The following is a 14254-nucleotide window of genomic DNA, read 5'->3' as shown; positions in this document are numbered from 1 at the left end:
CATCGTCCCAATGCAATTAGTGGGCTGTAGTAGCCGTCAGGCCCAGCGGAATCCGCAGGGACGAACAGCAAATGTACGACACACAGTTGACCTCTTCGCATTTGTGGCACCCCCTATGGGCAGAAGTGGAAGTGCTGTTGAAGGTACGCTCTATAGACGCTCCTCAATATGCGGTTTCCCCACGGTTTATAGGACTGTGGAGGATTGTGTTCATGACTTATAGTGATTTTCATGCATATAGTCTTCGCCCACTAATTATTTTAGAAGTCAGTTACATTCAAATGTTATGGAATGTCAAAAAGCTGTTTGACAGACAGACAGACAAACACACCAGGGGGCCAAACAACTATCTCCAGCCTTTGGCCTGGCATAGATAATAATGAAATATCCGACTGAATGGCTAAATGATTGATTGATTGATTGATTGATCGATTGATTGGCTGATCGCTCTCTCAACATGATCACCTCCAGCATCTCATCCCCAGCAAAGATCTTGCCGCTCTGTCCCACGGTACCCTCAGGCAAAACGGAGAACAGGTAGTGGCGTCCAGCCCTGGCTTCCAGACTGATGCCCAGGCCACTTGTCTCACTGACTCGCTCCAACTGGCACACCTAGAGCGGGTAGTGGTGGGAGCGAAGGGAAGACACATTTAATGAGTTGACATAAAGGACATAATGATGTAAGTGAGTAGGTCAGTGAGAGAAAGCGAGACAGACAGAAGTTTATATTTGAAATTTTGTATTGTAATCAGCAAAATAATTCAGTGTTTTTAATGGCACCTGTCTTTTTTAAACATCTGTGATCATGCTGAAAGCTGAATAAACATAAACATAAAGTTTATGAGTATTTTGCATCTGGTAACGGCAATTAATATAAAGATTAAAGTGTTAGTTACATATTAATTAATAGTAGGAAATATTTAGATAACTAATGCTTGATTGATTGATTGATACATGTGATAATAATGTTCTACTGCAGTGGTTCCCAAATGTTTTAGCTCAAGGCCCAAAAGAGAGATTAGACGTTTTCCCGGGACCCAAGCTAGTGAAAATAGCAGATCTACAAGCTCATAACGTGTCGCTTTGCAACGCATCGTGAGCTTATAGATCGGCTATTTTCATACGTTTCATTATTTTTAATTCGTGGAATTTCTTAGATTTGTTGGTTTGTTTGTTGTAAAAATTTGGAAATTCTTTAAAAGAAATTATATATATATATATATATATATATATATATATATATATATATATTTAATGCAGGAAAAGAAAATTAGATTTTTACTCGAGCCTAACCCATAAATATGTGGTCACTGTTTGGGAACCACTGTTCTACTGCATTGACATTGCATTTAACAGACATACAACAACTTTGTATCGAGGCCCGACAGCATGTTGCCACCTCTTCCTCACGTCCTCCTCCTCAGCCGGCGTCAACTTTACTCCTGTGAAGATGAAACACGGTCAGCGACCAGGACAACAAGGATCAGGCAGGTTTTATTCATCACTCATGACTCACACAAACTACAAACATGGAGGCATGAAAAGCATATTTTTTTGTTTTAATGCCTGCATGCAGTTGACAGGTACGTATGTTGAATCGGTGATCCTAACCTAGTTTAGCCACACACACACACACACACACACACACACACACACACACACACACACACACACACACACACACACACACACACACACACACACACACACACACACACACACACACACACACGTGCACATGTATTAATATCAACATAGTGACCTCAAAAGCAATTCTTTCATTTTTGGGGGGGGGCATTTTCAACAAAAAGCAATTTAAACCCTAACACTTAGCCCTAATCCTAAACCTAAACCCAGAAATAAATAAAAACCTAACCCTGAGCCCAACCTGAATCTTTTAGTCGTTGTAACATCAGTTCTAAAAGTAATTCATACTTCTTTCCCCACAAGTCACATACAGTATGTTTGCTTTAATATCCTTGAGAGGATGTTTTATCCCCATGTGGATAGTAATACACATTACACGCACGCACAGTCACACAAACGCACACACACATGCACACACACACACTCACACACACACACACACACAACACACACACACACACACACACACACACACACACACACACACACACACACACACACACACACACACACACACTCAACACACTCAACACATTCATAACACCAATCTAAAACAAATAAGTCCCAAATGAAAATCGAGCCTCAGCTGGGAAGAACACTATTATCTCCTCCTGGCCAAACCGGGGCCTGAATACACACAGACACACAATACAAACTCATCTTAGATTTGTGAGAACCCATCTGTGATGCTTTCTCACACATCTAAAACGTCTCGCTGCCATTGGGGCTCATTATGAAGTGCTCTCTAATCAGGCCCAAACATCCTTATCTAAATAAAGCCCTGCATGCAGGCGTGGTGAGAGAGCCATCATCTGCACTGAGCTGCATAAACACACCACTGTTCAGGGCTATAAATAGACTCCCCGTCAAACTACTATGCTTGACTGCCACATTAACACGTCAGAAAGAGCCGATCTATAAGCCCACAGCGTCGACTCCCGACCCGCTGTAAGCTTGTAGATCTTTTGGCGCATCCTGGTAGAAACCATGTGCTCTGAGCCAAAGGAGCCAATGGAGAGTGAATCCCTGGTGGTCTGGTCCCAGACGGCAGTGCAGTGAAGTGCAAGAAGGGTTACCGTTGCTGGCGTTGTGCCGCGGTCGTCTGCTGGCGTAGGCTGCTCGCCGGGCCATCTCACACAGAGAGCGGAGTCCTGGGTGATGGGAGAGAGATGTTTGGACATGGGCAGGGCACACACGCATGTACGCACGTACACACGCACGCACGCACGCACGCACGCACGCACGCACGCACGCACGCACACACACACACACACACACACACACACACATTTCAGTTGCAAAAACAATGAAGTGTCCCTAGCACCCCTTCAAGCGGACTGCACATTGAGAACCACTGCTGGCCAAGATAGTCATATAGCGTCTGGCTGTGGTGAAATGGCAACAAAAAAAGAAAATAAGCTAAAATAGACTATCTACAAACGGTCGCAGCGTGACATTAGCCTGCAGATCAGCTATATCCTTTATCCACTATTTTCTTTTATGATATATTTTTATTATAATTTTTCTTTTTTGCCCTTTTTTCTTCTACTGGAGGGGTTCCCAAACTTTTTTGTCTCAGGGCACCCCATAAATATTTTCCGTGCTTGTAGATCGGCTGTTTTCACTAGTTTTGTGCGATAGAGGTTTCTGCCTGACAGTGATGATATTTTAGTGATTATGTTGCCATAGCCATTTTGGTTAGAACTGACTGAATATAACTTTGTAATTCAAGTTTAAAATTATACTAAATATTTTTTAAGTGTCCAAATAAATTCCAAATATTATCAAATGATCTCGCTGCACACCTGGACTGCCGTCGCAGCACCCCAGGGTGGCCCGGCCGTCACCCACTTTGAAAACCCCTGTTCTACTGTCCAACTCCCACACTTCCCCCCCGATTCCCCCACCTCTTTTGCAAACCTCTGCCCCACACTGACAGTATATATATACCTGTCTCCTGGATGCTGTTAAGCCTGCCCAGGCTGCCCAGGCTGTGGGAGTGCCTGAAGCGCTGCAGGGGCGGTGCCGGGGGCAGGATGTGGCTCAGATGAACGGCCTTCCTCAGCAGCCTCAGCCTCACCGTGGACTCTGTCCTCCTCAACACCTCCATGGCCCGCTGCTCACTGCAGCCCTGCAGGCTCACCCCGTCCACCTGGGGGACGGGGAGGAAGAGGGTGAGGTGAGGGCGTCAATTGGGTATGACAGGGGTATGCAGCTGCCATACCCTGGCTCCAGGGGGGGAAATAAAAGTTACTTTTAATTACAGTAAAATAACTACAAATGCAAAATTTAACATAATGGTCACTTTAACAAGGTATTATAATTATATTCTCCACACTTGTATTCTCCCCAGCTTGACAAAATGGTATATTCCCAGGTTCCGTAGGTCAGCTGCACAGGTGCAATGCATTATTGTTAATTGTGGCATGTTTACTAACATGCTAAGTTTAGCTGCACTTGAAACACACTTGACATTGTGAAAATAGCCGATCTACATGCTCACAACGCCTCGCAGCGAAATGTCGAAAATTCAGAAAATAGCAGGTTTACAAGTTCACAACACATGATGCAATGAGACGTGTTGTGAGCGTCTAGAGATCTTCTATTTTCGCTATGTGTTGTGTTTGTGCCAAAAGCTTCGTATAGCCTCAGAAGCCACTGGCATTAGATCGCTAAATAGCTTCTTCCCCCGGACAGAAAGATAAGCTGGTGAAATGTGAATTCTTTTAACCTTGAATTCTGGTATAGGGTTTTAGAGAGACATGTAGAGGGAATGAGGGGTTGCGGGGTTGAGGAGACCTGTCAGAGGAGGAGGAGGGGAGGAGAGGGGAGACATGATGCGGAGAGGTGGAGCGGAGAGGGCAGGGAAGGAAGGAAGGAAGGAAGGAAGGAAGGAAGGAAGGAAGGATGGGAGGGAGGGAGGGAGGGAGGGAGGAAGGAAGGAAGGAAGGAAGGAAGGAAGGAAGGAAGGAAGGAAGGAAGGAAGGAAGGAAGGAGGGAGGGAGGGAGGGAGGGAGGGAGGGAGGAAGGGAGTGATGAGGAGAAGGCAAGGAGGGATCAGTCGTAATGAAAGAAAATATATTCTTTCAAAAAATAAAGAAGGACCTATAAAGCAGCTGACAGAGGAGGAAGAAGGAGAAAATAGCCACGGTAATTCTCCATCAGCTAAAAAAAAGAAATCTCTAATTGGTTTGGATGAAACTAGTCAAAGTTGCAACCCGTGCACATTTCTGGGATATTAAAATCGATTTGGCAGAGAGCACATTTCAAAGCCGAGTCAACTAACCAGGTACTTTCCTTCAGAGAGGAGATAAAGTTTTTGTTAGAACAGGGTTGGTCCTTATGGATGTTTGTACTCTATATCTGTCCCCTCAAAAGTAGACACCACTACGTGCATGTCATGACAAAACAGAACCACCTCCGGCCATAAACGAACGCAGCATGAACAATCTGCATGAGCAGGAAATGCCTGGTGAAAGTCACAGTGAAAGTCATGAAGAGTGAAAGATGGATCGCAGCCGATTATCTCTGCATGTAATAACTGCTTGAAATCTGTTAAAGTGAACATCAAACTACTTTTGTACTTGGAAGTATCCTATATATTCAAATTGGCTTAAAGACGAGGTGCCGTGATTTCCCCCCCCCCCCCCCCCCCCCCTCTAAACATGAATATCAGCTATTATGATTATACTAGGAGGAAGAATATTTCCAAAAAAGTGTACAGAAAGAGTAAAAAATAGTTTTTTATGTGGCCACACCCACCAGTTCATTAAGTATGACTGGTTGTCATGGTGGGTGGTGACCCAGCTGAAGTTAGCCACACCCGCAGTGTTGGGTGATTGGTAAAAGGGGAGGGGTTGATTCTATGATGTAATTGTATCTGTGTTTTTGGACCGGCACTTTTGACCCACAAGGTGGCAGCCTCCAGGTAGAAACCTCAAATACAGAGAGAATACATAATTGCTCATAACAACCACACCAGAGGGTGCAATAAATTACTGTGAACCTCATAGACATATGAAAAACTGAAAAAGTACAAAACTATGGCACCACCTCTAACGTCACTCTGACTCTGACTCAGTCCGACTCATGTGCATTTACGGGACCAACTGACTTCAAGGAGACTTGAGGGAGAGTGGTGTTCGGATATGCGGTTGTCCAGAACCGCCAATCCAACCAATATGCCTGCATGCAAATATAAAGGGTATGGGCATACTAATGACATCAAGGATATCCATATATGGGCATAAAAGGGACACAGGTAGACAGGAAGATAAACAGATCTCAATATGTCCATATATGGCCATATGGATATCCAGTTGTCCAGAACCACTGATCCAAACAATATACCGGTATCCATATATGGGCATGCCGATATATATGGGCACATACTAATGACATCAGGGATACAGGGGGATTTTTTGTTGGCACCAGTAAACCACGCCCACTGCTATGCTCTATGGGCGAGGGTCGCTGCAGTGATTGGCTGTGTGAAAATGGCTCGCGAGACACTTATCGATTTTTTGGGGGGGAGGGGTGGGCTTAAAAATGGCTACTTATAAGCTGAACTGCCGCTATTTTGTTTTTAACGTACGCCGTTCACAGCTTTCAAACAAAAAAATACGCTTGGAAATCCGTTCAGGCATTTATGAGATAGCAGCCACTATGTTTTCTTCATATGTAAACAAACATGGCTGCCATGTTTGAAAGATGGGGTTGGTCAATGCAATTTCGGACCCAACTCGGGAAACTCTGGCCGTGGCGGCCCATAACAACAGGAATAACTCAGGAAAAACTCGGGATAGAGCAGTCAATGAGTTAAGTTGGAACTCACAGTCAGTATGATGTCTCCAATATGGATGTGTCCGTCCTGGTCCACAGCACTGCCTTTAACGATGCTCTTAACCATCACACCAGCACTATACTCTGAGGAGGAGAACATGCTTCAGCTTTGCATACAAACCAAATATAAACCAAAATAAATGTTAGAATCCTTTTTTCTTTACTGATTATGCACCTGATACACGTGTTATCATATCCTTGCTATGGGACTGTTATCAAAATTGTCATACCTTAGAGAAGGCTCAGTAGTCAGACTACCAGCTACCAGTAGCTGGGTAGTCCCAATATCAACCTTAATATCAGCCGAGAAGAAAGAAAAAAAAAGTTGCTCCCGAAGCGAGATTCGATACCGCGCCCAGTGACATCAGCCACCCGACGCTACCGTTCACGCCACTATAGACGACGGAGCCGCGCCGTCTCAGGCGCTGATGAGCCCCGTGAGGAGCCGCCGAGGCGAGCGATAGCGAAGCCGAGTCGCCGCGACGAGCGGTGCGAACGGCGCCTGAGCCGACTCAGCGGCGTTACCGAATTATGTGCCGTTATGGACAGAATAGTAAATTTTGACCAGGGGACTGCTCAAATAAAGGAGTATCCACGTTGTCAAAAATAAGAGCAGACAAAAGAACGAGTGATTTCCAACCGTCTCGTTAGCTCAGTTGGTAGAGCATGGGACTAGTGAAACTCAGACCCGGGTTCGATTCTCACAGGGAGCCACCAGTACGTTATTCCAGAGAACGTGCGTTGGCGCATGCGCATTGCAATGACAAGTCTATGGGTGATATCGGAACTACCAGCTCCTGGTAGTTGGTAGTCTGACTACTGAGCCTTGGCCAAGGCATGACAGGGGTGATAACAGACCCATCCCAAGGGAGGATAACACGGGGATCGGCTGGATTATATTGGTTCTTTAGATTGATATTCATATGCATTTGTTATTGTAAATCGCTTTGGATTAAAAGTGTCTGCTAAATACCTAAACTGTAAACTGTAAACACAAACGTACAACTGACCATTGGCTGACATGTAACTCACCCCCCCCCCCCCCCCCCTCCCAGATTAGACAATATTACCTGAGTTCAGATCCCCAATGTAGCTGGTGGTGGCAAATCCAAGTCCCTGGGAGTTTTTGGTGAACTGCACACTGAACTCATAGTCATCGTCTGTGTCACTGGTCTGAAAAACAGCACAGATAAGAATAAGGAATTCTGCCTCCTGTGTAGAACAAATAATAATGTACATACAATAGCCTGTATTACACAGGTAACATAACATAGTGATCTACATGCTACAGTATCAATCTGCTTGGATGCTGTTACAGTAGGGCTCTCTCTCTCTGTCTTTCTATCACAGGCACGCACGCACGCACGCACGCACGCACGCACGCACGCACACACACACACACACACACACACACACACACACACACACACACACACACACACACACACACACATGCACGCACACACACAAAGAGACCATGCACCTGGCTGTCCTTGCTGTCCTGGCTCAGAATGGATGAGGAAAGATGGCTGTCCTTCACAACATCTCTGGCAATGAGCAGTTGTACCTTGCTGCCAGCGTTTCGCAAAACCTGGGACAGGTATTCACGCATGGAAAAAGAAAAGAGTACGAATGGCAGTGGAAATAGAACCCATTAGCGACAGCTGCCATGGAAACCCACCGCATATAGGGTGATATTGTTGCTGTCTGGTAGAAACCTTGTGTTTTTCATAAATTAATGCCATACTTCATCATGCATAAGTAGTGAAAACAGCAGATCTACAAGCTCACAACGCGTCACATCGCGATGCGCTGTGAGCTCAGTGTTTTCACTATTATAAATTGTTTTAAAAATAATAATAAAAAAGGAACGGTTGTGGACATACAAGGTTTCCACCCGACAGCAACGATATAATATATACAGTGACTAGGAATGATGCCTACTGTACTCAGAACTACGCAGGACAGCATATAGTATACCCTCCCCCACCATCTACCACTGTACATGTCGATAAATTGATCCTCCTTACCTGGGCCACCTGCTCGCTGTTCATGCCCCCGAGGTCGGTGTCTCCAATCTGCAGGATATGGTCTCCACTGCGAAGGCGCTTGTCCTGTGGTGCCATATTTCAACAATATGATGGGGAAAATCGCTCATCTAAATTTAGCTCCTCCACTTTCAATGAGATAAATAAACCAATCAATCTAACATTAAGATCACCTTTACTGTACATTTCCGATGATTGAATAACTTATTACGGTCTAAAGGCCCTCACACACCACCGGGTTTTGGCGAATAAACAATGTGAAAATGCAAAATACTCACTGGCTACTTTTTTACATAAAACTATTCATATTATTGATGCCATGCATGCAAAATGATGTCGCTTTGTCACCAAGACATATTTGCATTCTGTGTGAATGAACTCATGACATAAACAACAGTTCAAATAAATATATTTTCAGGCAAATTAATCTTACGGTTGCTTGTTGTTTATTCATCATTTATAATTGGTTGATTGGCAGGTGAACGTACCCGTCCAGCAACTCCTCCTGGAACGATGGTCTTGACCATCACCCCTGTGCTCTTCCCCCCTATGATACCAAAACCAAGACCCTCCCCTTCATTTATCAAGTCTATCATCTCTATATGCCGCCTCTGAGACAATAGAGGACAGAGATGACATGTAGGCATGGGGAGGGAGAGAGAGAGAGAGAGAGAGAGAGAGAGAGAGAGAGAGAGAGAGAGAGAGAGAGAGAGAGAGAGAGAGAGAGAGAGAGAGAGAAATTAAAGCCATAAATGATTAACTACTATATATAAACACAAACAGACATAAATCCCACGCTATCCTGTAAATCCCACATAATTCTATGATCAAAGACCTTACATGGAAGCTTACCTCGTGTGCAATAGCTGCAAGGTTTCTCCCCATCGACAGGGTTCGGGAGATTCGAGGTGGAGTGCAGTACTGATCGGGGAGAAAAAGAAGAAGAAAATGTTACAGACCAAATCTAATCCTTACAGTAATGTTAAGCGTATCATCACATATCATATCCTCCCAAGTTCAACCTAAAGATGGATTAGCATGTTTGTTGAGATCTGAAATGAATGCTGTTTTAAAGCTGCAATCCAGATTTATTTGAGTGAATATACCAAAACCATACCAAAACCAAATGTTTGCCCCAGAATATGATGCATGAGGTTAACCAATCTGTATTAATACACTATATAGTGGAGACACTTAAAAATGTCCAGCATCCAGCAAATCACAACCAATTCAGAAACCTTGCATGATCTATCTGCAGCCACGTTTCAAAGGTATCGTTGACATAATATTTGCATCTGAACAATGTGGAAATTAGCCCTGGACAAATGTGCAACTACTGAAGCGGTGTTGCATTATAAGACCCCTCCTTGCCAAACAGGCAAACAGGTTTGGCTGTGAAGCGATCTTTTTACATGTTAATATGAAAAGAATACGGATGGAAATGAGCTTCTAGCTAATTAATTTCAATTTCATGTACAGTATGGATTGAAAAGAAGCAAAGAAACAAGGAAAGAAAGGCTACTGCTAGTGACTGGGGCCAAATTATGAATGACTCAAACTCAAGGGAGTGTGACATTTTAAAGTGCTTCATATGGACCTACCACATCTGCAGTGGTTGGAGGTGGTCACTCTGCTCTTCCATTGAAAAATTACTGGTTGACAAGTGGTATTTCCTGACACTCAAAGAACAATATAACATTCAATCTACACCTATGTGGGCATCTTTGCTCACTGGCATAACTTTTGTCTCCTGCACAGGGGACCTGTGTTCGAATCCCAGGGAGGACATAAATTCTATGGATTGCAGCTTTAAAGTTTCATCTTCCATTTAACATTGGACATCTTCAGTTTCCCTACGGAACATCCTTAGTTAACATCTTCAATGGCGATGAAAGTACTACTGTGTAACTCTCATACCTAGAAGATTCAGATATTTTTCAAAAGATTCTTCCCCAAGATGCATCTTGTCCAGTCCTAACTTTCCTGGCTTGCACTGTGATGAATGCCATCTGGGTACCTGAGACTCAACGGGAGCGCCATTGTCTGGGTAGAAGTCGGGGCAGGTCAGGTCCTGTGAGCTCATTGAGGAGATGCTGCTGTCCTTGTGGATGTCCCTGGCGGAACTGGGCCTTCTGTTCTCCACGGCCGACATGTAGGAGTCACTGTGGGTTAGAGCCTCCAGGCCTTTCGTCATGCTCTGGCATGGGCCATTATTCAAGGACAGAGATTTGGTGATGCCTCTCCCCTGGGAATTTGGAAGAAGAAGTGACAGGGAGAAGAGCGTGTAAGGTGGAGGGGTAGGAGAGAGAGTCAGAGAGGATGTAAAATGGAGAAAGACAGATTTTTGGGGAATGTCAAAAACATAGGAGGATGGGAGAGGAGGGGATTGATTGATTGATTTACAGTACATTGCTTGATCTCTTTATTGACAATATGAATATGCATAAACATATCTGTACATTGTACAAAAGGACACAATAATGCTTGAGAGCTTATTTCCACTGTGGTCCTTGTGGTCCACAGACAGAGGGACGGATGAGTTCTACATCACACATCATCAGATTGAGAAGACGACATTGGTTGTAAAAAAGGAGAAACAGGAGTCAGAGAATTGGAGAAATGGAGAAATGGAGGAGGTTAAATCACACGCATGACTGAACAGGTCATTTTGACCTTTTTTTTTAGATTTAGAAACAGAATTAGATTGCTCAGGAAACACTCAAACATATTTATTTCATATTTACAAAACGTCTCAAATGGTAGAAAAAAACAAAGTCTTGGCTTGTATGTTAAGGAAAAGTCATGAAAGGGCACATTTCTGAGAGTTTCCTGAGCAAACCCATTCCACCTCAAAATCTCAAAATCAGGCTCAGTCATGCGAAGGAGAGACGTTGTTGGCAGGGGAAGGGATTGTGTGTATGCAGAGATGAAAACAACATTTCGAAGGGAGGGAGAAGAAAAGGTAATGCGTTAAGACGAGAACAGACAGATAAGTATAGAATAGGGCTGGGATGGCGAGCGTTGGGGAACGTGGAACGCAAAGAAACAAAAAAGGTGAGTATCTGAGATAAAGCCCAATTGCACTGCATTGCTTCTGTTATAGAAACACAAAGCCCGTCCTTGTCTTCTGTGTACTGTACAGTATTATGCTTACAAGGATTGATGAGGATCTTTTAGAAGCCTATCTCTAATATGCATGCAACCCTTTTCAAGCCATATACTTTCATTTAACTTTCATTTTACTTTCATGATCCAGTGCCAAGTTTCCTGGAATGCAATGATTAAAACTGCGGGTCTAGTGCACACAGTTAATGTGATAGTGGTAGTGTGTAGATTAGACTGTATATCTTAAGCTTAACCTAACATTGTGCTGTCATGTAAGTAAATTACATACAACTGTCATGTAAGTGAATTACATACAACAGCACATGCTAGCAGAAACAAACATCTGCTAGAGCAAAACCATGTCTGAGCGAAACAAGGTCGCTAATTAAAGCCAACATAAATATGACCCAACAAGATGTCAGACAGATGCAAATGCAAACAATAACACAAACAAACACACACAAACATAAACGTCCATCTGCATGATTATTCATTTAGATTTAAAGCGGCAATGCAGAAATTATTTAAATGAATATTATGTTATTTTAACCAATTCTAACCAATTAATTCTAATTCATTAACTAGCATATCTGCAGTGGTTGGAGGTGTTCTCCCTACTCTTCCATTGAGAGATGTTGGCCCTGCTGTCCAGTGTTGGCAGATGGGAATTTGAAATTATCTTACCGGAGGCTTAACATTATCGCTTTTAAAAGAAAACTATCGTACACAGCCAAAAAAAATGTCATTTCACAGATTGCAGCTTTAACCTAATAAACTGCATTTCCAGCTTCCTCTCTCACCCTCTCCCACCCTCCCACTCTCTTCTTCTTTTACAGTACACTTTAAGACATAATAAGACATAATAAAGCCATAATAAGAAATAATGTGTTGGTAATTAGAACTAATATGTTTTATTATACAGAAACAAAGACAGAATAGCAGAAAGAGCAGATACATTCTCTGGCACCGTCACATGCCGCGGAACTGCAGATATAGGACCGGCAGTAGGACCGGTGGCCGCCGCACTGACCGGCAGGTCCCGTCGCGGTAAACTGCCGGTCCGTGCGATGGTGGCTGCTGCGGCAGTTACCAGCGATGCCAGTCCTACCTACAGTTCCGTGGCTGCCGGTCCTATCGCCGGCGATGCAGCACGACTGACGGTCCAACTGACGGTCGGTGCCAGAGAATGTATTCGCTCTTTCTGCTATTCTGTCTTTGTTTCTGTCTAATAACAAACACATTGTTTCTTATTATGGCTTTATTATGTCTTATTCTGTCTTAAAGTGTACTGTAAATTAGGATGGGACCGGTCCTTTCAGTTGAGCCGTGGAGTCTCACACTCGTTTCGTGCACGCAGGCGGCAAGAACTGGATCGTGGTCAGCTTTCTTTCCAAGCTACGCGCAGGAGGACAACACAACAATGATCGCGGCGCGATCCCTGCTGATCCAAGCGAGAATGCCCACGCCAATAGTCACCCGATAGCTTTAGTGGTAACCTTACAGTACGTACGCTGATTATTCACCTACTTTAGTTCATATCCTGAATTTAGTATTAGGAATCATATACCACCAACACCCTCAACCACAAGCACTCATACTCCCCACCTTCCATCACTAGTACAAACACACACACGCAAACACATGCATGTGCACACATACATACTAAACACACATACTAGAGTCTAGTATATGTGTCTAGTATAGACCAGTGGTTCTCAAATTGGGGTCGGACAAATTATTTTGTGGGGTCCCCAGATGATTAGCTTAATGTAAAAAAAAATGTCTCACTCAACGGTAAACAAACCTACATTAGTGTATACAGGGTATCTGCACATTTATAAAGTGACAATTTAAGGACTTTCAAGTTTTAATACCAAAGTGGCCAAACTGTCAAATATTAAGTAAGCAAGAGGCGAACATTGTGAAAATAGCCGCTCTACATGCTCACAACGCCTCGCAATGTGAAGCGTTGTGAGCATGTAGATCTGCTATTTTCACAATATTCATCTGTGGAACCGAGTCACATTAAATGTAATTTAAGTGCTTTTCAGGGTGGGGATCCCCAGTGCAAATATGTTTATTTTGGGGGTCACGGCCTAAAAAAAGTTTTGAGAACCCCTGGTATAAACACACACCTTGGGTGAGGGCTCTTGTTGCTCCTGCTGCATGGCCAGTATGTGATGGAAAAGGGGACTCTCCAGAACACTCTTTAGAAGAGAGAGTTTCTCCTGTGTAGGGACCTCGCCTCTCTCCTTCAGTCTGGTCTGCAGTCTCTCCACAGCCTCCAGGGCACCTTGCATATCTGGAGTGAAGTGATATATCGTTGGCATTCTACTGAAGGGACACATTTCCAACTTTTTTATTTTAACTGGAGACTGGCATTGTCTTGTATTTGCATATTTATGGCCCGGGGACCATAGCCAAAACCACTGATGATGGATGGATTGTAAAATGTCAATGCTACAAGAATATAATTATTGGGGGGAAACAACTGGTGCTCTTGATTCCAGAAAGGCAGAAGCTTTTTGGACATAGAATGTATTTGTAAAATGATCCTTGAACTGTCATGACATCAGTTTGAATTCAGCCAATGATATACACATTAAATGCAT

General features: G+C 43.7%; 1 protein-coding gene across 1 annotated transcript in view; it reads right to left on the bottom strand.

Moving 5' to 3' along the window:
* LOC308282280 (multiple PDZ domain protein-like) overlaps positions 1-13942 on the bottom strand; it is a gene marked incomplete at both ends in the record, with an annotated part of 69780 nt that extends 55838 nt beyond the window's left edge. The window contains 12 exons of the mRNA XM_080722627.1: positions 466-612; positions 1363-1442; positions 2724-2798; positions 3598-3799; positions 6482-6573; positions 7560-7662; positions 7973-8080; positions 8520-8603; positions 9026-9148; positions 9390-9458; positions 10555-10782; positions 13778-13942. Coding sequence (XP_080578753.1) covers positions 466-612; positions 1363-1442; positions 2724-2798; positions 3598-3799; positions 6482-6573; positions 7560-7662; positions 7973-8080; positions 8520-8603; positions 9026-9148; positions 9390-9458; positions 10555-10782; positions 13778-13942 — 1476 coding nt within the window. The remainder of the gene's footprint in view (positions 1-465; positions 613-1362; positions 1443-2723; positions 2799-3597; positions 3800-6481; positions 6574-7559; positions 7663-7972; positions 8081-8519; positions 8604-9025; positions 9149-9389; positions 9459-10554; positions 10783-13777) is intronic.
* Between the last annotated feature and the right edge of the window lie 312 nt (positions 13943-14254).

The sequence above is a fragment of the Nannobrachium achirus genome (assembly GCF_963921795.1).
Source record: "Nannobrachium achirus genome assembly, chromosome: 3".
Lineage (NCBI taxonomy): Eukaryota > Metazoa > Chordata > Actinopteri > Myctophiformes > Myctophidae > Nannobrachium > Nannobrachium achirus.
Note: the sequence above shows the minus strand (reverse complement) of the source record. Positions and strands in the feature narration are given on the sequence as shown.